The 22,839-nt window shown below is 44.1% G+C and overlaps 1 protein-coding gene across 6 annotated transcripts in view; it reads left to right on the top strand.

Moving 5' to 3' along the window:
- The window catches only part of Gpatch8 (G-patch domain containing 8), a 71,436-nt gene extending 53,503 nt beyond the window's left edge, over positions 1-17,933 (top strand). For all 6 annotated transcript variants that reach the window (XM_075990554.1, XM_075990555.1, XM_075990557.1 and 3 more), the window contains 2 exons: positions 8,258-8,388; positions 11,753-17,933. In XM_075990554.1, the coding sequence (XP_075846669.1) occupies positions 8,258-8,388; positions 11,753-15,650 (4,029 nt within the window). In that variant the 3' untranslated portion in view covers positions 15,651-17,933. The remainder of the gene's footprint in view (positions 1-8,257; positions 8,389-11,752) is intronic.
- Positions 17,934-22,839: the final 4,906 nt, after the last annotated feature.

Genomic DNA, 22,839 nt, shown 5'->3' with positions numbered 1-22,839 from the left:
TAGGTTGCTGGGAATTGAACTCAAGACCCCCTAAGAGCAGTCAGTGCTCTTAACCTCTGTGCCATCTCTCCAGCCCAGAGCTTTATAATTTTTAGAGCTAAATCATGCTTTTCTATCCGTTTAAATGATCCAGTGTATCCATGTGGTTTCACTGTGTATCTCTTAGCTGGGGGTCCATGTTGGATTTTTGTGCAATGCAGACTTTTACAATCCTTGACAAGAATTTTGCAGTGAAGACCTACCTGCAGTTTCTTGGTTTTCTCACAAAAACTCTTGTTTTTTTCTGACATTTAGGTATATTGCTCCTTTATTTTTGTGTGAAATTGTGCTCCTCTTTAGAATTTAAGAGAAGGGCACAAATACAGTTCACAAAGAGAATTTTATATGAGCATGCAGTGGCAAATGAGCCAAGCCTAATAACCCATTGGGTTAATATCTGAGTTTTAGAAAACTGACTGACGAAAGCCTGTGTCTTTATAAAAATTGCTATTTTACCAGACTTGGTAGAACGGTAGAGGTGGTAGATCTCTGTGAGTACAAGACCAGTCTGTTCTTTTTTTTTTTTTTAAATATTTATTTATTATGTATACAATATTCTGTCTGTATGTCTGCAGGCCAGAAGAGGGCACCAGACCTCATTACAGATGGTTGTGAGCCACCATGTGGTTGCCGGGAATTGAACTCAGGACCTTTGGAAGAGCAGGCAATGCTTTTAACCACTGAGCCATCTCTCCAGCCCGACCAGTCTGTTCTTTATATTGCCTTCCAGGTCAGCTAAGACTACATAGTGAGACTGTTTTGACCGGGAGAGAGAATATGGCTCAGCAGTTGAGAGCATTGACTGCTGTTCCAGAGAATCTGGGTTCAGTTCCTAGCACCCACATGACAACTCACAAATGTCTATAGCTCCAGTTCCAGGGGACTCAACACCCGTACATAGACATACATGCAGGGAAAACATCAATGAACATAAAATAAATAAATTTACAAAAGAAAGGAAATTACTTGGGTTTTTTTTTTTTTTTTTGGCCGTGTCTTGTTTTATAGCTCAGGCTGGCCTCAAACTCAGAACAACCCTGCCTTAATCTCTCAAATGCTGAGATTACAGGCAATAGCTACTGTGACTTGCTATAAAAAAAATTACCCTTTCAGTAGCTGGAGAAATGGCTTAGTGGTTAAGAATGCTTGCTGCTTTTGCAGAGGATCCAGCTTCAGTTCCTAGCACCCACATGACAGCTCACAACCATCTGTAACTTCAGTTCCATTGAATATGATAACTTCTTATGACCTCCTCAGGCTTCTGCATGCAATTGGTGCAAATACACTCAGGCATGCATATGCATACACATAAAACATTTAAGCGACTCTTTTAGGCCAGGAGTTAAATACATGTTATATTCAGCCAAATGCATGCACAATCTTGAGTTAGATCACAAGCATCAACACTCCTCAAAAAACACAATACTGTTACATGAGGAATTACGTTCCTTTTTATTTTTTTATTTTATTTTATTTTTCGAGACAGGGTTTTCCTGTGGCTTTGGAGCCTGTCCTGGAACTAGCTCTGTAGACCAGGCTGGTCTTGAACTCACAGAGATCCGCCTGCCTCTGCCTCCCAAGTGCTGGGATTAAAGGCGTGCGCCACCATCGCCCGGCTACGTTCCTTTTTAGTCTTATCGTTGTTGGTTTAATTCTGTATAGAAGTAAGGAGTAGTTGTTTTTTGGGCTTCTTGTTTTTCTAAAGAGATTTCCCTTGAGACTGGGTTGATCTTAGAGATGCAGAGTGCACCCATGGGCAATTCATGGCGGCTTTAGTTTGATTTTGGTTTTGGTTTTTCAAGACAGGGTTTCTCTGTATAACAGTCCTGGCTGTCCTGGAACTCACTCTGTAGACCAAGCTGGCCTCAAATTCAGATCTATCTACCTATCGCTGACCCCTGAGTGCTGGGTTTAAAGGCATGCACCACCATTGCCTGGCCAAGAATTTAAAAAAAAAAAAAAAAGACATTTCCTTCAAATGGTAGTAATTCCCATCCTACCTCCCAAAAGTTTTGTTGTTTTTCGAGACAGGGTTTTTTTTTTTATGTAGCACTGGCTATCCTAGAACTCACTCTGTAGACCAGGCTCTTCTTGAACTCTCAGAGATCCACCTGCCTCTGCCTCCTGAGTGCTGGGATTAAAGGCATACACCATCACTGCCCGGCAGAGGTTTTATTTGTGTGTGTATTTGTGTGTTTTAAAAATACATATAAAAGGGAAAATAGTATCTGGGCAATGATGGCATATGCCTTTAATCCCAGCACTCAGGAGGCAGAGGCAGGCAGATCTCTGAGTTTGAGGCCAGCCTGATCATTCCTGGACATCTAGGGCTCATTGAGAAACACTGTCTCAAAGAATACATACATACATGCATGCATACATAACAAACATACATACATACCTGTAATCATTGACTGCGCGTTTGTTCCTGGTCACCCAGACCCCAAATAATCACACATAAATTGTTAATTACAATACTGTTTGGTCAATAGCTTAAGCATATTTCTCACTAGCTCTTACGTCTTAAATTAACCCATTTCCACCATTCTGTATTTTACGAGTCTCGTGGTTTACTGGCAAGTTTTCAGCTGGCTGCTTGCCTATTTTTCCTCCAGCAACTACATGGTGTCTCTGACTCTGCCTGCTTGGAATTCCCACCTTGCCCTATTCTGTGCTACAACAAGCCCAAAACAGCTTTTTATTATTATTATTATTATTATTAACTAATGGTATTCACAGCATACAAAGGGGAATCCCACATTACCTCCCCTTTTCTGTCTAAATGAAAAGGAAGGTTTTAACTTTAACATAATAAAATTACATATGGGGGCTGGAGAGATGGCTCAGTGTTTAAGAGCATTGCCTGCTCTTGCAAAGGTCCTGAGTTCAATTCCCGGCAACCACATGGTGGCTCACAACCATCTGTAATGAGGTCTGGTTCTCTCTTCTGGCCTGCAGACATGCACACGGACAGAATATTGTATACATAATAAATTAAATAAATAAATAAATATTAAAAATAAAATTACATATAACAAAACAGGCATCAAGCAAGAATTACAGTTACAATATTTATAACTACTTTATCTTTTATCATAACTAAGGAAAACTATAATTATAACTATTCTTCAACTCTATCAAAGACTCCAGAAGGCTAAGTAACCAGAAAGTGCATTGTAAGCAACTTGCAGAGACATCTTGTTGCCTGAACAGTTACCCAAAGGTCTTCGGTAATGTTGCAGGCACCCATCTTCAGCCTACAGGCCCATAGTATCTAGCAGACTTTTCCACGAAGCAGGAAATTTCAAAGACAGGTCTGCCTATATTGGCAATTTGTCAGTCACTTTCTTCTGTGTCCTGCAGAATGTCTTGCAGACTCTTCATGAAACAGGAACCCTGATGGACTATCTCACCTTTAGGCAAGTTTATTTCTCTGTAGGTCCTGCATCTCCAGTTCATACAGCATAACATCAAACAGTCCAAGAAAAAGCAGTTTCTTGCCCAAATGGCTAACAAACTCCATGAGGAGCCTTTTCAATGCCCATCTTTCTCTTGAAGTAGATTAGTGCTGCTAGAAAAGTTCTAAATTCTTAAAACATTTTAAATGCCATCTTATGTAAGTCTTTGAAAGGTTTGAAGAATACCTATCTAACTGAAATAAATATATCTCTATATATCTAGAAAACCTAGCATGACTACAGGCTTGACTATTATAGATGACTATCTATTAACCTTTATTTCTTAATTATACATTAGATTTTTAAATGAGCTGCACAATCACAATACCTTAATCAAGAGCAGAAATACACATATAACAAAATTGACCTTAGGCCGGGCGATGGTGGCGCACGCCTTTAATCCCAGCACTCGGGAGGCAGAGGCAGGCGGATCTCTGTGAGTTCGAGACCAGCCTGGTCTACAAGAGCAAGTTCCAGGACAGGCTCCACAACCACAGAGAAACCCTGTCTCGAAAAACCAAAAAAAAAATTTAAAAAAACAAAATTGACCTTAAATTTGTATCAATAATAAGATCCATACCAGTGCAAAGTATTCATCTCTATATCACATACATACATACATACATACATACATATTTTGAGTTATATCTGAGGGAAAACAAAAGACTCTTGCTTGCTTGTTTGTTTTTTTCCCGAAGCTGAAGACCAATCCCAGGACTTTGAGCACTCTTACCCCCAACAGACCCAGTATTAACCCAGATTATTCAGCAGACCCCTTCTATAGACAGTACTGTTCCATCCACTGCTAATTTGATTATGAGAATAAACAAGAGGCTCAAGACAGCCCAGTGCTTAAAGCACCTGCTTCTTTTACATAGGACCCAGGTTTGCTTCTATAGCACCTACGTCAGGCAATTTACAATGACATGTAACTCCAATCCCAGAACCCTCTTCTGGCCTCCAAGTTTTCCTGCACACAAATGGTGCACATACACAGGCACAAACACATACATATAAAATAAAAGAATAGATACTTTTTGTTTGGTTGGTTTTTTGTTTTTCGAGACAGGGTTCCTCTGTGGCTTTGGAGCCTGTCCTGGAACTAGCTCTTGTAGATCAAGTTGGCCTCAAACTCAAAGAGATCCGCCTGCCTCTGCCTCCCCAGTGCTGATATTAAAGGTGTGCGCCACCACCGCCTGGCCTAGATACTTTTTTTTTAAGTAAGCAAAAGTAAAGCAGTATGAACAATGTGACCTCCTAGATGTTTCTTGGTGACTAACAAAATGATGAATAAATTGAAAGCCAGCCTGGTTTTGACCCTTTCTCAAAAAGCAAAAAGAGGGTTGCAAACACAGCTCAATTGTAGAGCACTTAATCCATCACGACTGATGCCTAAGGTTCAACTACTGGAAGGGAAAGGGGTTATTTTGGCATTTAATCTCATAATCCTGTTGATACATAACTCTACTTTTGTAAGAGGACAGCTGAGGCTGTGGGATGGAAACTCAGTTGACTGGGATTAGTGGGTTGACCTGCATCTTCCTGACTGAAGTGTTATGCTTGCTCCTTTCTGAAAGACAGGAACAGCTGTTTTGAGAACAGAGTCTGACCATCATAGATGAGAACTAGGGCAAGGTGCTGACACTGGAGAGTGCTATTCTGGGTTCTTGAGGGGGGGGCAACAGAGACTTTGTGAAGGGAATTCTTTGACCTCAAGTGGGAAAGAGAGACTTGGAGTCAGGTAAGGAAAACCGGAGTCTTAATCCACATCTTGGAGCCAATGCGCAGATGAGGGGCTGCCACCCAGCCAGTCCCTGGGACCCCATAGAGAAAAGGGAGGATGCTAAGACCTGCCAAGACCTGTGGTCATAAAGGCATAATAAATGAATGAATGAATGTTTAAAAGAAAGCCTTGTTTTTCCATTCCATGAGAATGTCACCATCTAAAGGTAGCTTTTTTGCATGCTAGGTTTGGGGTGGTTATACCTTGTTTCTTGGATGTAGCTAGACTTGTGAAGTTTTAGTTTCTTCCTGAGACTCCAGGCTTGACTATGAAGTTTGTAAGGGTGATGAAAGACTATTTTCTGAACTTTATAGAATGCCCAGGTAGGTTTTATGTAGAAGGAAGCTTGCAATTTAGATTTGTCTCCTTGACAACATGTGTGTCTGTGTGTCTGTGTCTGTCTGTCTTCATACCTGTGCCAGGTCTTTTGAATAGACTTTGTTGAGAATGTTGTGGGCTTGGTTCTGTTCCTTCAAGAATGAATAGAACCAAGCATGATGGCCCACTCCTTTTAATCAACCGCACTCAAGAGGCAGAGAGTTCTAGGCCAGCCAGGGCTAAATGATACTTTGTTTCAAAAACCAACAAAAGAAAGAGGAGGAGGAAGAAAACATAATCCTTATCTGAAGGATTCAGGGTTGTTAAAAGAGATCATTGTTTTGAACAATGTCTTACAGTTCAACAAATGTCTGCTAAAAGTGATGAAATGTGGCCAGAATGGTGACTGAATCCCAGCACTTGGGAGGCAGGGGCAGAGGCGGGTGAATCTCAGTGACTTCAAGGCCAGCCTGGTCTAGAAAGTGAATGCCAGGACAGCCAGAGCTGCTTCAGAGAAACCCTGTCTTGAACTGCCCCGTTCCAAAAATACTAATGAGATGTTTGTAAGAAGTTAAAAAAAAAAAGTGATGAAATGTTTGTAAGTGAAGAAATGACTGAGTGTAGAACTTAATGAGGTGTATAAGGGAAAGAATGGCAGACGTGGGGGAAAACATTACATTATTTTTAGATTTGGTAAGAGAACCTTCTAAACACTGGTAAGTGCTTAGAAAGAAAAAAGATATATACATAAAAAATGGTGTAATAGTCCTAGCGGATCCTTTCTGCCCCTTCTCAAAATGACAAATTTGGCATTTATATTTGCTTAGAATAGTTGATCCTCACTGACCCTGGTGGTGCAGGCATGTAGTCCTAACTATTTGGAAGGCTGCAGTAGGAGTTCAAGGCTTGCCTGGGCCACAGACTTAAGGAGAATCCAGGCAAGTTAATGAAACCTCTAAAAATAAAAGAGGGCTGGGATATATAGGTGGCCTGTTTTTTTATGAGGCCATAAGTTCAAGCTAAAAAGAAGTTTAGTACCAAAGAGGAAAAAAATTGATGAGTTTATAAAAATCTTAATATATGAAGGCCCTACAGCAGTAATAGCTTTGTTAGCTGTTGGTAATTGAGGGTCTCCAAAGTAAGGCTAACTGAGCACAAACTACTTTTAGACAGCGCAGTTTTCCTTGAAGTTCATGATCATTTCTGTTGCGTAAATGGAAATGATTACAGAAAAACAGAGAGATGGTTTCATTTATCTAGATGTGATTACTATGTCTGTCTGTGTGTGTACACACGTGTGTTTTCAGGCTCTTTGCCTCTCCCCAGCCCTGTAGAGTGTATGGTTTTGTCCCTGATTGTTCAGTATAATCATTTGTAGATTCACTGAGAGCTTATGTAGTAATGCTTGCCTTATTTTTTTCTCTTCCACTCTTGTTTATTTTTTACTTTTTTTCCCCCTCTTTGTGATGTGACATTTTCAGCTGATGTTTTGAAAGCAAATCCTTCTAATTTGGGAGCCCAGATCACAAGAGTGAGTTTTTTTCTATAGTGTCTTTAGCTGTTTATCTTTTTTGTGTGTATGTCTTTTCTTCCCTTCCCCCTCCCAATTTTAAAAGATTTGAAATACATTTCATAAATATTAGGTAAGAAAATTCCTATCTGTTGAACACCATGCCTTTCTAAAGCAATGTCCACTTTATATTGGGTCAACTCCCTTTCCTAAGCTGTTGAAGAAGCATAGGCTAATGGGTAGGCCTCGCTTCACTTTTTATATTACTGTGTTACACTGTCATCATTGCAGATGAGTATGTCTATGCTCTGTCACCAGCCTGTCTCATGAGACTTCTTTCTTTAGTTTTTGTTTCTTTTGTTTTGAGGAAAATTACACAGTAGCATCTGGAAACAAAAGACCCATTCTGTTACTTGAAGTTTAAGTAACAAAATCTTTATCTTTCCTGTAGTCTCCTTCTCCCTGGTGTTTCTCTCAGGGCTATGAAGGAATGAAAAATTACGTAATTATTTTCATTTCAGCAGACGGGCTGGGTGAAAGTGGTCAGGCTGAGTTTTGAGCATGCTATGGTTGGAAAAACCCCCCCCCCCTTGACTTTAATGGTTACAGGAAATCTCTGTTAGTGCTGAAACCAAACAAAACCTACACTTTTTATTTTGTGGTGGGGGGAAGTATTTCTGTTTGTTCTGAATTTGATAGCCCCTACCCCCATGTAAGCTGTACATTGCTTTTTTAGCTCTTACACCTTGGGTAATTTTCTGTACCAGCCTAACCCCTCTCTGTTCACTTCGGCCTGTGTTGCTACAATGTATCTCATATTTGTTTGTCTGGTTCTGCATCCTGGAAGAGCAGGTGATTGGTCTCTCTTCTTTCTTCCTTATACTCTAAAATTTGCCTGTTTCTTCTGAAATCATTTTGTTTTGTACAATAAGACAAATGACTTGCTGTTCTGATTACAAATGCCCATATCCAAGTGTCATCCTCAAAGTAATTAGCCATTGTGTTTCTGGGTACCATATAAATATAATAGTGCATCCCACGCTAGTGTTGCAGCAGTGGTTAAAGGTAAATATTTTAAAGGCTTGGCCTTCACAGCTGTATGCCACTGAAAATCACTCACCCTCTCTTTCTTTCTTTCTGTTAACTCAGAGATTAAAAGATCTCAAGCAGAGAGAGTTTGCCCGAAATGTTTCTTCAAGATCCCGCAAAGATGAAAAGAAACAAGAAAAAGCCCTTCGGAGGCTCCACGAGTTGGCAGAGCAAAGAAAACAAGCTGAATGGTAGGGAAATTTTGTGTCAAGAGTGTTTTGTGAATAAATAGAATCCGCAAGGTTTAAATTGACAGATTTAAAATTGGAATTCAAGGGGGCTGGAGAGATGGCTCAGTGGTTAAGAGCATTGCCTGCTCTTCCAAAGGTCCTGAGTTCAATTCCAAGCAACCATATGGTGGCTCACAACCATCCGTAATGGGGTCTGGTGCCCTCTTCTGGCCTGCAGGCGTACACACAGAACACTGTATACATAATAAATAAATAAATAAATAAATAAATAAATAAATAAATAAATAAATAAAATATTTTTAAATATTGGAATTCAAACACTGATATGGCAGCTCATGCCTATAATTCTAGCACTTAGGAGGCTGAGGCAAGAGAATTGCTGCTAGATTAAAGCCATCCTGGACTACAGTGTGAGACCCTTGTGAGTTTCAGGACAACCAGCTCTATATAATGAATTCCATTGTCTTAAAAACTTAAAAGTAAATTAACAAATTTTGTTATTTAAAACGTTTATTGGAGCCAGGAGGTGGTGGCGCACGCCTTTAATCCCAGCACTTGGGAGGCAGAGGCAGGCGGATCTCTGTGAGTTCGAGACCAGCCTGGTCTACAAGAGTTAGTTCCAGGACAGGCTCCAAAACCTGTCTCGAAAAAAAAAAAAACAGTTTATTGAACATCAGGCAGTGATAGAGCATCTCTTTAAGAGCCTGTCCCCTCTTACCTTTCCACTCTTAACGTCACAAGTTTAGTGCCTTAGCATGTGACGTGTGTGCAACTAAGTGAATGGTTCACTCTGCAAAGGAGGGACGTCTGCTTTTGCCGTCCTACCACGCCTACACACCCTTGGTTTAGTGTTATCCTGTACTTCAGATTTCTGCTTTGTGTTTACTTGGTTTTTGTTTTTCTATACTGAAAATAAGTGGGAATTTGGGAAGAAAAAAACCATGAGCTCTAATGTTGAATTAAACCAGCTATAAAATGATTGAAATTTTTTATCTGATAGATTTTTAAATTTTATTTGCTGTGTGTGTGTGTGTGTGTGTGTGTGTGCGCGCGCGCGCGCACGTGCCCATAGACACATACACACACACACACACACACACACACACACACACACACACACACACACCAGGGCATATGGAAGACAGGAGAGTTCTTTGGACTCTGTTCTCTTCATTCCCCTTTAGATGATTAAACTCAGGTCACTAGGCTTACATGACAAACCTTTCCCACTGAACCATCTCACCAGCCCAGTTTGCAACTCTTTATATAGTAAACATTTCTCTCTTGGGTGTGTTCCAAGACTATCTTCCCAAAAAAATGTACATCAGACCACTTTTTGTTTCAGGACACATTATACTATCTTTTTCTTCAGAAAGCAACTTTTAGTTAAGTAGTTAAAAGATGACAGAATAGAGATGGCCATCTTGTAGGCTGTTGGTTTGGCACTCCCCCTGACAAGCAGCATCATTTGTTTGTTGGTGTGAGGTAGACTTTAACACAATATAAATATGTCTTACTCTCTGTATCTGCTTGGATTCCATCTTTGAACAGCAACAGCATGTACAGCAAAATCTAGATACCATGGCCTCTGGGTTTTTTGATCCCAAATTGAGAACAACTCATAGCTAGTGAATTATCTAAGTGTCTTTAGTTATTGAGTTCAGAATTCAGGAAATGCCTATATAGCTCAAACACTGAAAATTTTGGGGAAGATATATAATAAAACTGATTTTAAAGCTCTTCTATAGTACTGTTGTGGGAGCTGGACGGTTGCTCATCAGGGATATTGTTCTGGGCGCCCAGAAAGTATAATAGTTCCTGTGGATTTATTTTCTGTGCCTTCACTTACCCAGTAAGCTGTGATATGAAAATATTAAAAGAGGGTCAGAAGGATGCCTGAGCAGACTTGAGTTCAGTCCCCAGAACCAATAAAGTAGACAGAGAAAACCAACTTCCGTAAGTTGTCCTGACTGCCACACATGTACCTTGGCTTGTATGCATGCACACACACAACTAATAAAATGTAACAAGGACTACATTAAAAAGAAAAATATAGTTGGATACGATGGCACACGCCTTTCTTTTTTAGATTTATTTTATTTATTTATTTATTTATTTATGCATGCATGCATGCAGTATCCTGCCTATAGGCCAAAAGAGGGCACCAGATCTCATTATAGGTGGTTGTGAGCCACCATGTGGTTGCTGGGAATTGAACTCAGGACCTCTGGAAGAGCAGTCATTGCTCTTAACCACTGAGCCATCTCTCCAGCCTGGCACATGCCTTTAATACAAGCACTTGAAAAGCAAAAGCAAGTGGATCTCTGTGAGTTCAGTGCCAGCCTGGTCTACACAGCAAGTTCCAGGACAGCCAGGGCTGTTATACAGAGAAACCCTGTCTCAAAAACACAAAGTAAAGGGACTAAGAAAGTTGCTCAGTGGTTAAGAGCACTAAATGTTCTTCCATAGGACCTAGATTTGCTTTCCAGCTCCTACGTCATGGCTCACAATCTTCTATAACTCTAATCCCAGGGCATCTGATGCACACATGTGGTTCACAGCATACACATAAAAGCAAAATATATACATAAAAATAAAATGAAAAGAGTTTGGTAACAGATACAGAAACTGAAGGTATTGGTAAAGGAAATGGCCAGTGAACCAGAAGAGGCAGCAAGCCCTATCATCCCCCCCCCCAAAAAAAAAAGGAAATTTTCTTCTGAGGAGCCTGAAGCTGCTGCTAGTTCTACAAAGAGTACAAAAAAAAAAAGTCCTAGAAAGCATCCCAAGAGGATTAAAATGGATATGCTTGGTGGGAAGGGCATACCTTGAAGGTGACAGTTCCTACCCATGATTAACCCCAATACACACACACACACACGCACAAAGAAACCATAAAGAAAAAGAATTTTAATTGTAGAGCCTGGAGAGATGGCTCAGAGGTTAAGATTACTGGCTACTCTTCCAGAGGACCCAAGTTCAATTCCCAGCACCCCATAGCTATCTATAACTCCAGTTCCAGGGGATTGAGCACCCTCACACAGACATACATGCAGGCAAAACACCAATGCACATAAAATTAAAATAAATTGTTTTTTTTTTTAATTTGAGTTATGAGATAAGCCTTTTTGTAGGGCAGATAACTTAAGAGCCAATTCCTAACTAGTCTTGGAAATTTAGTATGTTACTTTAATCAAATGAAACTTTGCCTAACTCTGCTCAACAAGTTCCATGCATCACATTGGTAGGGACCTACTGCTCTGCACCTTTGAGATCTACCTATGATGAATGGAAGGACGAAGAAGATAAAATATATAACTCTAACCCTATGTGTTATTTTTTCACTTTCTGAACCACTATATAGTGCGCCTGGAAGCGGTCCCATGTTCAGACCAACCACGGTGGCTGTAGATGAAGATGGTGGAGATGAGGATAAAGATGAGTCATCAACAAACAGTGGTGCAAGTGCTGTTTCTTCTTGTGGCCTTGGATCTGAATTCTCCACGGATAAAGGGGGCTCTTTCACTGCAGTACAGATCACTAATACCACTGGACTGGCACAGACTCCTGGGTTAGCCTCCCAGGGTATCAGCTTTGGCATTAAGAATACTCTGGGGCCCCCACTGCAAAAATTGGGAGTTTCATTTTCCTTTGCCAAAAAGGCTCCTGTCAAACTTGAATCAATAGCATCCGTTTTCAAGGACCATGCAGAGGAAGGAACCTCTGAAGATGGAGCAAAACCTGATGAGAAGAGTTCTGACCAAGGGGTGCAGAAGGTGGGAGATACTGATGGGAGTAGTAATCTTGAAGGGAAGAAAGAAGATGAAGACCCTGCGGATGGAGGGTCCCTTGCCTCAACACTGTCCAAGTTAAAAAGGATGAAGCGGGAAGAAGGAACTGGAGCTACAGAGCCAGAATATTACCACTACATCCCCCCAGCGCACTGCAAAGTCAAACCTAATTTTCCCTTCTTACTGTTTATGAGAGCCAGTGAACAAATGGAAGGCGATCATAGTACACACTCGAAGAATGCCCCAGACAACAAGAAAAGCAGCTCTCCTAAGCCTAAAGGTTGCATTAAGGCAGCAGCAAACCAAGGAGTAGAAAAGGCAGTTGGTGAAGTTTCTGAGCCTCCGCAAAAGGAAACTGCTCTGGCTGAGCCTTCAGAGCCTGGAGACAAATCTGAGTCAAAGAAGGCCTCAGGAGAGGGTATAGGTGAGCAGAGTATGGAGAACCAGAAGACTTCAGAGAGCCAGACACGTGAATCCAATCCTAAAGAAGTTTCGCAGGCCACCTCAGCAGCAACAGCAGGCCAAGGACCCAAACATCCCACTGGTCCGTTCTTCCCAGTTTTGAGCAAGGATGAAAGCACTGCCCTCCAGTGGCCATCAGAACTATTAATCTTCACCAAAGCAGAACCCTCTGTTTCCTACAGTTGTAATCCTTTATACTTTGACTTTAAACTTTCAAGAAACAAAGATGCCAGGGCTAAAGGGACAGAAAAACCAAAAGATGACGGAGGCTCCTCAAAGGATCGTCTCCAGGGCCTTGATCCTAGAGAGCCGGATAAAAGTAAGGAGGGGGAGCAGAATGTAGAACACTCCTCAGAAGGCAGAATGGATGAACCTGTCTCAGGGGCTGCCTGTAGCAGCCTGAACAAGCAGGAGCCTGGTGGTGGTCATGGGTCAGAGACTGGAGACACAGGAAGAAGCCATCTTAGCAAGAAAGAACCATCAGGCAAGTCCCACAGACACAAAAAGAAAAAGAAACACAAAAAATCCAGTAAGCATAAACGGAAACACAAGGCCGATGTGGAAGAGAAAAGTTCTAAGGCAGAGTGTGGAGAGAAATCTAAGAAGCGTAAAAAACGAAAGCGAAAGAAGAACAAGTCATCAGCCCCAGCTGATTCTGAACGAGGGCCCAAACCAGAACCGCCGGGGAGTGGTAGCCCTGCACCACCAAGACGACGCCGGTGCACCCAAGATGATTCCCAGCGGAGGTCCCTTCCTGCTGAAGAAGGAAACAACAGCAAGAAAGAGGATGATGGAGGTGGTAGCAGTTCCCAAGATCACAGTGGGAGGAAACACAAAGGTGAACCTCCAACTTCATCTTGCCAGCGGAGAGCTGGCACTAAACATAGCAGCCGCTCCAGCCGTCGGAGCCAACCCAGTAGTGGGGATGAGGATAGTGATGATGCCTCTTCTCACAGGCTGCAGCAGTCTCCATCCCAGTACAGTGAGGAAGAGGAAGAGGAAGAGGGGGAAGAAGAGGAGGAGGAAGACGAAGACTCAGGCAGTGAGCATTCTCGTAGCCGCTCTCGGTCTGGCCGTCGCCCTTCCCCACACCGTTGCTCCAGGCGTTCTTACTCGAGCAGCTCTGATGCTTCTTCAGACCAGAGCTGCTATAGTAGGCAGCACAGTTACTCTGATGATAGCTACAGTGACTACAGTGACCGGTCCCGAAGGCACTCGAAGCGCTCTCATGATTCAGATGACTCAGACTATGCCAGTTCCAAACACAGGTGCAAACGACACAAATACTCATCATCGGATGACGACTATAGCCTCAGCTGCAGCCAGTCCCGAAGCCGATCTCGCAGTCATACGAGGGAGCGCTCAAGATCCCGGGGCCGAAGCCGCAGCAGCAGCTGTAGTCGCAGTCGAAGCAAGAGGAGAAGTCGCAGCACTACAGCCCACAGCTGGCAGCGAAGCCGGAGCTATAGCCGAGACCGAAGCCGTAGCACCAGGAGCCCTTCCCAGAGATCAGGCTCCAGAAAGGGGTCGTGGGGTCATGAGAGCCCAGAGGAGAGGCGCTCTGGCCGTCGGGATTTCATTCGGTCGAAGATCTACCGCTCCCAGTCTCCCCACTATTACCGATCAGGTCGGGGAGAAGGTCCTGGAAAGAAAGAAGATGGCAGAGGAGATGACAGTAAAGGAACAGGCCTGCCCTCCCAGAATAACAATACTGGCACAGGAAGGGGATCAGAAAGTGACTGCAGTCCTGAAGATAAGAATTCTGTCACTGCCAGGCTGCTATTAGAGAAGATCCAGTCCAGGAAAGTGGAGAGGAAACCCAATGTGTGTGAGGAGGTGCTGGCCACCCCTAATAAGGCTGGGCTCAAGTACAAGAATCCCCCACAAGGTTACTTTGGGCCTAAGCTCCCCCCTTCTCTTGGTAATAAGCCTGTCCTTCCACTGATAGGGAAGCTCCCTGCTACCCGGAAGCCCAGTAAGAAATGTGAAGAGTCTGGCTTGGAAAGGGGTGAAGAGCAGGAACAGTCAGAGCCAGAAGAAGGGTCCCCAGGGAGTGGTGATGCTCCATTTGGGCATCAGTTCTCCTCAGAGGAAACAGCTGGTCCCTTATCAGACCCTCCCCCAGAAGAGCCAAAGTCTGAAGAAGCTACTGCTGATCACTCTGTGGCTCCGCTAGGTACCGCAGCACACACTGACTGCTATCCTGGGGATCCAGTCCTCTCCCATAACTACCTCCCTGACCCCAGTGATGGGGATACTCTGGAGTCTCTGGATAGTGGCGGTCAACCAGGCCCTGTGGAATCCAGCTTGCTGCCTATAGCCCCAGACCTTGAGCACTTCCCCAGCTATGCTCCCAGTGGAGAGCCTAGTGTTGAGTCAACAGATGGGACTGAGGATGCTTCCTTGGCTCCTCTAGAAAGCCAGCCCATCACCTTCACCCCTGAGGAGATGGAGAAGTACAGCAAGCTCCAGCAGGCTGCACAGCAGCACATCCAGCAGCAGCTTCTGGCCAAACAAGTAAAGGCCTTTCCAACCTCAGCAGCCCTGGCCCCAGCCACACCAGCCCTGCAACCTATCCACATTCAGCAGCCAGCCACAGCCTCTGCCACCTCCATCACAACTGTCCAACATGCCATTCTACAGCATCATGCTGCGGCTGCCGCCGCCGCCATTGGCATTCACCCTCATCCTCACCCCCAGCCACTTGCCCAAGTACATCATATTCCCCAGCCCCATCTGACTCCTATTTCCTTGTCCCATCTCACTCACTCAATCATCCCTGGCCACCCTGCCACCTTTCTTGCTAGTCACCCTATCCATATAATTCCTGCTTCGGCCATCCATCCCGGACCCTTCACTTTCCACCCTGTCCCACATGCTGCCCTCTATCCCACCCTGCTTGCGCCACGGCCTGCTGCTGCAGCTGCCACTGCCCTTCATCTTCACCCTCTTCTTCACCCCATCTTCTCAGGTCAGGACCTGCAGCACCCTCCCAGCCATGGTACTTGAGTTGGGACTAAGTTTAAGTTGGGCCAGGGAAGGTGACCTATTCTTCCCTTGGGGGTGTTGAGCCATTTATACCAGCAAGTGAAAGCTGGAATGGGCAGTGTCTTGACAGCCAAAGAAATGAGTTTTGGCTTGCAGGGATGGATTTAGATTTGAGGTTTGCTTTGGGTTTACTATCAGGGATATTTTCCCCCTTTCTATTCGTTCTCCCTCCTGTGTTTCTACCTTAGGGAACACCAGTAAGTGCTACCCACACTCCTCTGCAGCAGACTGTCAAGCATAGATACTTCCTCCTCTACTTTGTAGTCCTCTGCTCTTCCTCCTGTAAATTTAAAACATTTCCCTCCTCTAATGGGTTGTCACCAAAGCACTTGCCATGGGCCCATCTGGCCTGGCCTTCTCAATGCCAGGCTGTCTCTTCAGCAGTGGAACCTCCACCACTTTTGGGCAGTGTCTTTGAACAACATTTCGTGACATTATCCCAGATGAGGTAGAAGAGGGAGTCTAACCTAGAACCAAAAGCAACTCAGGCTGCAATTCGATCCACTTTCCTTACAAACAGAGCCACGCATTTGGCACTACTGTCTTCATGCCCCTCAGCCCAGAAGAGGCATCTACATATCCCAGAAAAGAAGATCCTATCATGAGTAGAAGCTGTGCGGACCATAGAGTCACTCATGTGCTTCCCAGAAAGGAGCTTATGTCTGGAGGGTATATTTTCTTCTGTTATGTTGATGTTTTCTTCTTAATTTATAGGATTTTTTAATGTAACATTGCACTGAACTCTATAAACGTAAATGCTGCTTTTTGTAGCCCATATTAAAAAGGTTCCGTATTTGTAGTATACTGCAATAATATTTTTTACATCCAGCTCTTTAAGTGATCCTTGTTCTGGTGGCTTTCTGTAAATATGTTTGCCCTAGTTGAATTAAGAAACTTTAAAGGTTATAAGGTTAAAAAAATTAATAAATAAAGTATTTGTTTTCTGCTAGATACAAAAGTGACTAAGCATGTATATTTTATCAAGCTCCTGTATTTTTTGAAGTTATGAACTATAAAAATGTTTTTGTTTTTTGGTTTTTTGTTTTGTTTTTGCTGGGACAAGTGTTAAATAATTTGCAGTAATTGGTTTATTCTGCACTGGGATTTTTGCGTTGATGGGCAGCAAACAGCTGCAGGCATCAGAAGGATGCTCAGTTGCAGTGGTCTCCCTGACATGCTTTGTTATACAGAGAAACAATTGACTCCATGGAGGAGGGGAAGATTGATTCAGCAGCTTTATTCTCTGGAAGAAGTGACACTCGGTGATTGTCTGGGAAGAGGGAGGGACCCTTGGTTTCCCTTGGTACCTTGTTCCAGACAGTCTATTTGCCTTCCTAGTATTTAGCCCCCTCTGACAATTTTTTAAATGTGCCTTTTGGGTTGGCTAGAAACTAAAATAGAAGTAGACCAGAGGATAATAGAGTTGGGACAGTTTTCTCCTCTTTTTGCTGGGAGGTGAGCACGTTTATAGGTACTTTTAGGTCTTTGGCTTCACAGTTGTATGCCGTCTGCCTAGCTCGATTTCAGCAGTAGAGATTCCTTTTGCTTTTCTCCCGTGACACTGACCAGAAGTGCATCAGTCCCTCTTCCCCGCTCGCCTTCACCCAGGCTCTCAGCCCTAGTTAACACTCTGGCCCAAAGGTGCTTGTAATGCAGGTCTCATCTCCTCTGCTGTTAGTGCTTGCTCTTCTTGTAACTGGGACCGGTTAAGCTGACAGCTGACAAGATAAGCCCTACTTGCCTAGGCCAGGGTTTTCTATTCATGGCCTTCTCAGGTCCCCAGAAGGAGGAAGAGGTTTTGAGTTTCTGAGAAGCAAGTGCTGAGCAAATGAGGCCCTTGTTTGAGCCCATCCTACCTGCTCAGTCTTCACCTAATTCGGAAATACCACTCTTTGGAGAACTGGCCCTGGAAAAATGAAATCGATTTGAAGTGAAGGGACTCATTTTCCTTGCTTTCAGCCCATGTAAATATTGAAATAAAACAGTATTAACGTTTGTGCTGCTTCCCGTTAGGTTGTAGATTGAGCCATACTCTGGCTGCCTCTCTGCTTTCCTGGAGGCAATTTTTTCTTTAACTTCCAGAATAGTAGTTTTAAAACTTCAGAAAAAAAAAGGAAAAACAAAATAACCTATCCTTACTTACAAGCATAACAGATTGTATTTAACTTTATCACATACGATAGAGATATATATGCTGTAAAATGAGGGAAAGGAACTTTCTAATAAACCAATGCTTTGTGGAAACTTAGCAGAGTCCGTTGTGATTGTTGCCACCTCCACTCCCTCCAGCTGGGACAGGTGGGAGGTGTGGGTTATAAACAATGTCTTGTTGGAAGTAATTAAATAACACATCTTTGTAAGCCTGGTGGGGACATTGGAATTGTTCTTCTGGAGCTCAGTTTACCTCCCCTTCGCAGGCAGATGACTGGGGATGCACAGTACTTTTTTTTTTTTTTTTTTTTTTTTTTTGGTTTTTCGAGACAGGGTTTCTCTAGCTTTGGAGCCTGTCCTGGAACTCCCTTTGTAGACCAGGCTGGCCTTGAACTCACAGAGATCCGCCTGCCTCTGCCTCCACCACCGCACTTTTAAGGGCAACTTGAATTACAGGATTTGTCCAGCCTTTGACCTCCGGCTGTACCCGGAATTACTGCCCTCAACCCCTGACCAGCACACACCAGGAAATCACGTGGGACCAGGGAATCTGGCTGGCATAGAAGGCATGCGCAGTGATGGAGCTGTGTGGTGTCTGTCTCCTCCCTCCCTTTGATGCACTTGTGTGCTCTCTTCTACAGAAAAGCTGAATGTTCACAATTGTTTGCCTGAGATGGTGGAGATCTGTGTCTCAGAACGGTGTTAGAAAATGAAAAGGGAGCCGGGCAGTGGTGGCCTTAATCCCAGCACTCAGGAGGCAGAGGCAGGTGGATCTCTGGGAGTTCAAAGCCAGCCTGGTCTACAAGAACTAGTTCCAAGACAGGCTCTAAAGCTACAGAGAAATCCTGTCTTGAAACACCAAAAAATGGAAAAAAGGGGCTGGAGAGTTGAGTCAGTAGTTAGAGCACTGTCCCAAAAATCCCAGATTCAATTCCTAGCACCCGCATGGAGGCTCACCACCTCCTTGGGCTTCAGGCATACACCCAACTAATACACAGACATACTTGCATGAAAAACATTCATCACAAAAAAAATGTAAAAATGCATTTTTTAAATAATGAAAAGTGAATTTCTGAGAGCAAGGAAGGCAGCAAGTAGAAGCGACAGGGCTACCTAGCCTGTGCTCTGTGAAGTCAGTTGTCTTGTGATAAGAGCTCAGCCATGTAAGCTGGGAGACTCTTGAAGTACTCCCTCTTTTACAACCTTGATGCCTGATCCAGACGGTGTCAATCATTTCTATTCTCATTGACACAGAAAGCTCCACCTTGCTCATACCAACTGATCTGCTCACTGCAGCATTTTCCTGGCTGAGGTCCCTAACTAGGATCTAACCCCTGCCCCATGTCAGAACCCAAGTGCCATTCATTTTATATTCACTGCTTCTGGTAAAAGGGTGAGCTCTGAGAAGACAAGCTAAAATTGTGTCTCCTTAAAGGCAAACAAAACATGCACTTTTTGTTACCTTGCTCAATGCCAAGCCATGATAAAAGCTTGATGGTTGCTGATTAAATGAAGCCAAAACAGAACTGGGTTCATTGAGGGATTCTAGGACCTCGGGCCCATGGATAGTACCAATCATCGACCCACGTTCAGCAGAGAGGTGACCCACTTCTGACACCGAAAGAATGCAGTCCTCTCCTTGGTCCAAATCTCATCTTCTCTCCTTGGGGTTCTGGTTTTAGTGAATAACACAGTCCACCAACTAGCCAAGCACCAAAACTTTTGAATTACCTTTGGCCACTTCCAGCTGCTGATTCTGTCCTTAGCTGTTGTTTCTCTCTTGGTTTTTGGAAATGGAGCCTTGCTATGTAGCCTTGGATGGTTTGGGTGACTTGCTGTATGGTCCAGGCTTTCCTCAAACTTGGTGTATCTCTTCCTGCTTCATCCTCCTGCTGGGTTGTAGTCCTGTGTCACTATACCTATCTCTGCTGGCTTATTACTACCAGCACCTGGTTCAGGTATCACCTTCAGCCCAGAGTGCTGCCCTACCCAGCTGGTCTTTCCACAAAGTCCGTCCTTCCTCGGGCAGCAAGTGTCATGTTCTAAACTGGAGCACAGTTTTTCATTGTTCTCTGTCTTAGGGTTTCTACTACTTCAGTGAAACACCACAACCAAAGCAACTCAGGGAGGAATGGACTTCTCTCAGCCTAGACTTCCACACCACTATTCATCATCAAAGGAAGTCAGAGCAGAAACCCGGAGGCAGGAGCTGATGCAGAGACAATGAAGGGGTGTGCTTTCTCTTGCTCAGTCTGCTATCTTGTAGAACCCAGGACCACCAGCCCAGGGATGGCACCACCCACGATGGGCTGGGCCCTCCCCCCATATATCACTACTTAAGGAAATGCCTTATAGGCTTGCCTGTAACCCGATCTTATGGATGCATTTTCTTTTTTGTTTGTTTTGTTTTTTCTGGTTTGTTTGTTTTTTGAGACAGGGTTTCTCTATGTAACAGTCCTAGCTGTCCTGGAATTCACTCTGCACACCAGGGTGGCCTCAAACTCAAGAGACCCACCTGCCTCTGCCTTATAAGTGCTGGGATTAAAAGTGTGAGCCACCACCACCCAGTGGGAACCTGAGTTTGAATCCTAATTTTGCTGCCCCTTGGCATTCTACGCGTAGACAGTTTACCCAAAATTGTTCTGCTAGTTTCGCCCTTGTGATATAGTTGGAGTCATATCCATTTCATAGAGTCACTTCCTCATCTCCTTTCCGAGGTGTACTTGCTGTCACCCGGTGGCAGTCCTGAGTGTCCTGAGCTTTACTGTCTCTGGACTGAGTTGAGGATCCTTGACTGTTGTCGTCTTAGCCACTATACATCAAACAGAGGAGGTTCTTTTTTAAAACTCTGGTGCGTGGGAGCCGGGTGTGGTGGCACTCAGAAGAGGTGAGCAGATCTCTTGTGAGTTCGAGACCAGGCCAGCCTGGTCTACAGAACTGTTTCCAGGACAGCCAGGGCTACATGGTGAAACCCTATTTTAAAAAAAAAAAAAAAAAGTCCTCTAGTGCATGGGGCTAGAGAGAGATGGTTCAGCAACTCAGTATTTACTGCTCTTGCAGAGGACCCCGATTCAGTTCCTATATCCATGTCAGGCAGTTCCAGGGGATCCGACATCCTCCTCCTCCATGGGCACTTGTACGCACATGGTGCAGATAAGCACACACACTTGAATAACACATTTAACAACAACAACAACAAAAATCACGGTGGCGCACTTCCCCCACTTGGGAAGCAGAGGCTGGCAGATCTCTTGAATTGAGGTTAACCTGGTCTAGTCAGTTCCATGATGTCAGGGCTTCACAGAGAAATCCTGTCTTGAAAAACAAAACAAGCTATTCTAGTCCATAAACTACAGTTGGTGATGGTATTCTTACAATATCAGAACTCCAGACATGGAGGCAGAAAGATCAGATGTTTACAAGTCAGCCTGGACTAAATGAAACCCTGATTTAAAAAGAGGCCTCTTTTTTTTTTAAAAAAAAAAAAAAGGATGTTGGGAGTGGGGGATAAGCCCAAAAAGAAGGCTCAATGAACAACGGCACGTGACTGCCAAACCTGGTGACTCGAGTTCAGTGGTCCTGCTAACTCCATGCTCACGCTTCAGCACACGCATGTACACAAAGCAGGTCTTAAACTATGATTAAAAGTGGGAGGGGTTTTGTTTGTTTGTTTGTTTTTGAGACGTGTTTTCTCTGTGGCTTTGGAGCCTGTCCCAGCACTGATTAAAAGTTTTTGAAGCAGGTGGTGGCAGGTGCCTTTAATCCCAGCACTCGGGAGGCAGAGGCAGGTGGAGCTCTATGAGTTTGAGGACAGCCAGGGCTACACAGAAAAACCCTGTCTCAAAAAAAAAAATTAAGCCGGGCGATGGTGGCGCATGCCTTTAATCCCAGCACTCGGGAGGCAGAGGCAGGCGGATTTCTGTGAGTTCGAGACCAGCCTGGTCTACAGAGCTAGTTCCAGGACAGGCTCCAAAGCCACAGAGAAACCCTGTCTTGAAAAAAAAAAAATTAAAACAACTACAATGTGATGTGAATTCCCAGTTGTTGGGCTACACAGAATATGCCAGCAATGCAGGAAGCCTCGGGGAAGAAGAGCGGGAAGACGGGGGCTCAGCAGAGGCCATGTGGAGCATCCTTCTGACAGAAGCATTGCATGCCTGTCATGAGGTCGGCACTGAGAACACACCAGTGAAGAAAGGCCTAAGTAAAACTCACAGGGCGTTTCACTTAGTGGGGGATAAAATCTTTAGCTGTTTGCTGAGGTGATGAAGTATGAGAGGAAGGGAGGAGCTAAAAGGACTTCAAAATGGGATAGGTTGGCCAAGTAAGGTGGTTACTTTAATCAGAAATGAAGATCAAACCTGAGTGCATGGCTCAGTAATAAAGCACTTGTCTTACAGGTGTGAGGCTGTTCCTAGTACTGGAGAGAGAGAGAGAGAGAGAGAGAGAGAGAGAGAGAGAGAGAGAGAGAGAGAGAGAGAGAGAATGAATACAGGCTAAAAGGAGGGTGTGGCTATGTTCTTCTATTTCTTTGCTTTGGGGCCAAAGGCTCGCAAGACCAACAGGGCGTGGTGCTCCTCTACTTCCCTCGCCCACAGAAAAAGCCTTTCTACTCGGAGCTTGACCCTTTCCACTCTGTCACTGCTTCCTCCATCCTTCAGGAAGACTTTGGCAGCAGCATGTGCTGGGACAGCGGAAAGGATTCGGATACTCAACCCAGTAAAGAGTGGCATCAGGGTCATCAGGGGCCAACCCGAGGATGCCATCCAGAATCCGTTCTTTTTCTGTCTGTTTTCCAAGACAGGGTGTCTCTGTCCTGGAACTCGATTGGTAGACCAGGCTGGCCTTGAACTCACAGAGATCGTCCTGCCTGAATGCTGGGACTAAAGGCATGTGCCGCCTCCACCCGGCTCCGAATCAGTTGTTTATGGCTAGATGTACCCTGTCACCCAAGAAGGAGTGAAGCTGTCCACCTGAACAGCTGGTGCCTAAATTCAGG

This window comes from Microtus pennsylvanicus, chromosome 11 (assembly GCF_037038515.1).
Source record: "Microtus pennsylvanicus isolate mMicPen1 chromosome 11, mMicPen1.hap1, whole genome shotgun sequence".
NCBI lineage: Eukaryota > Metazoa > Chordata > Mammalia > Rodentia > Cricetidae > Microtus > Microtus pennsylvanicus.
This window is presented reverse-complemented; position numbering and strand designations above follow the sequence as displayed.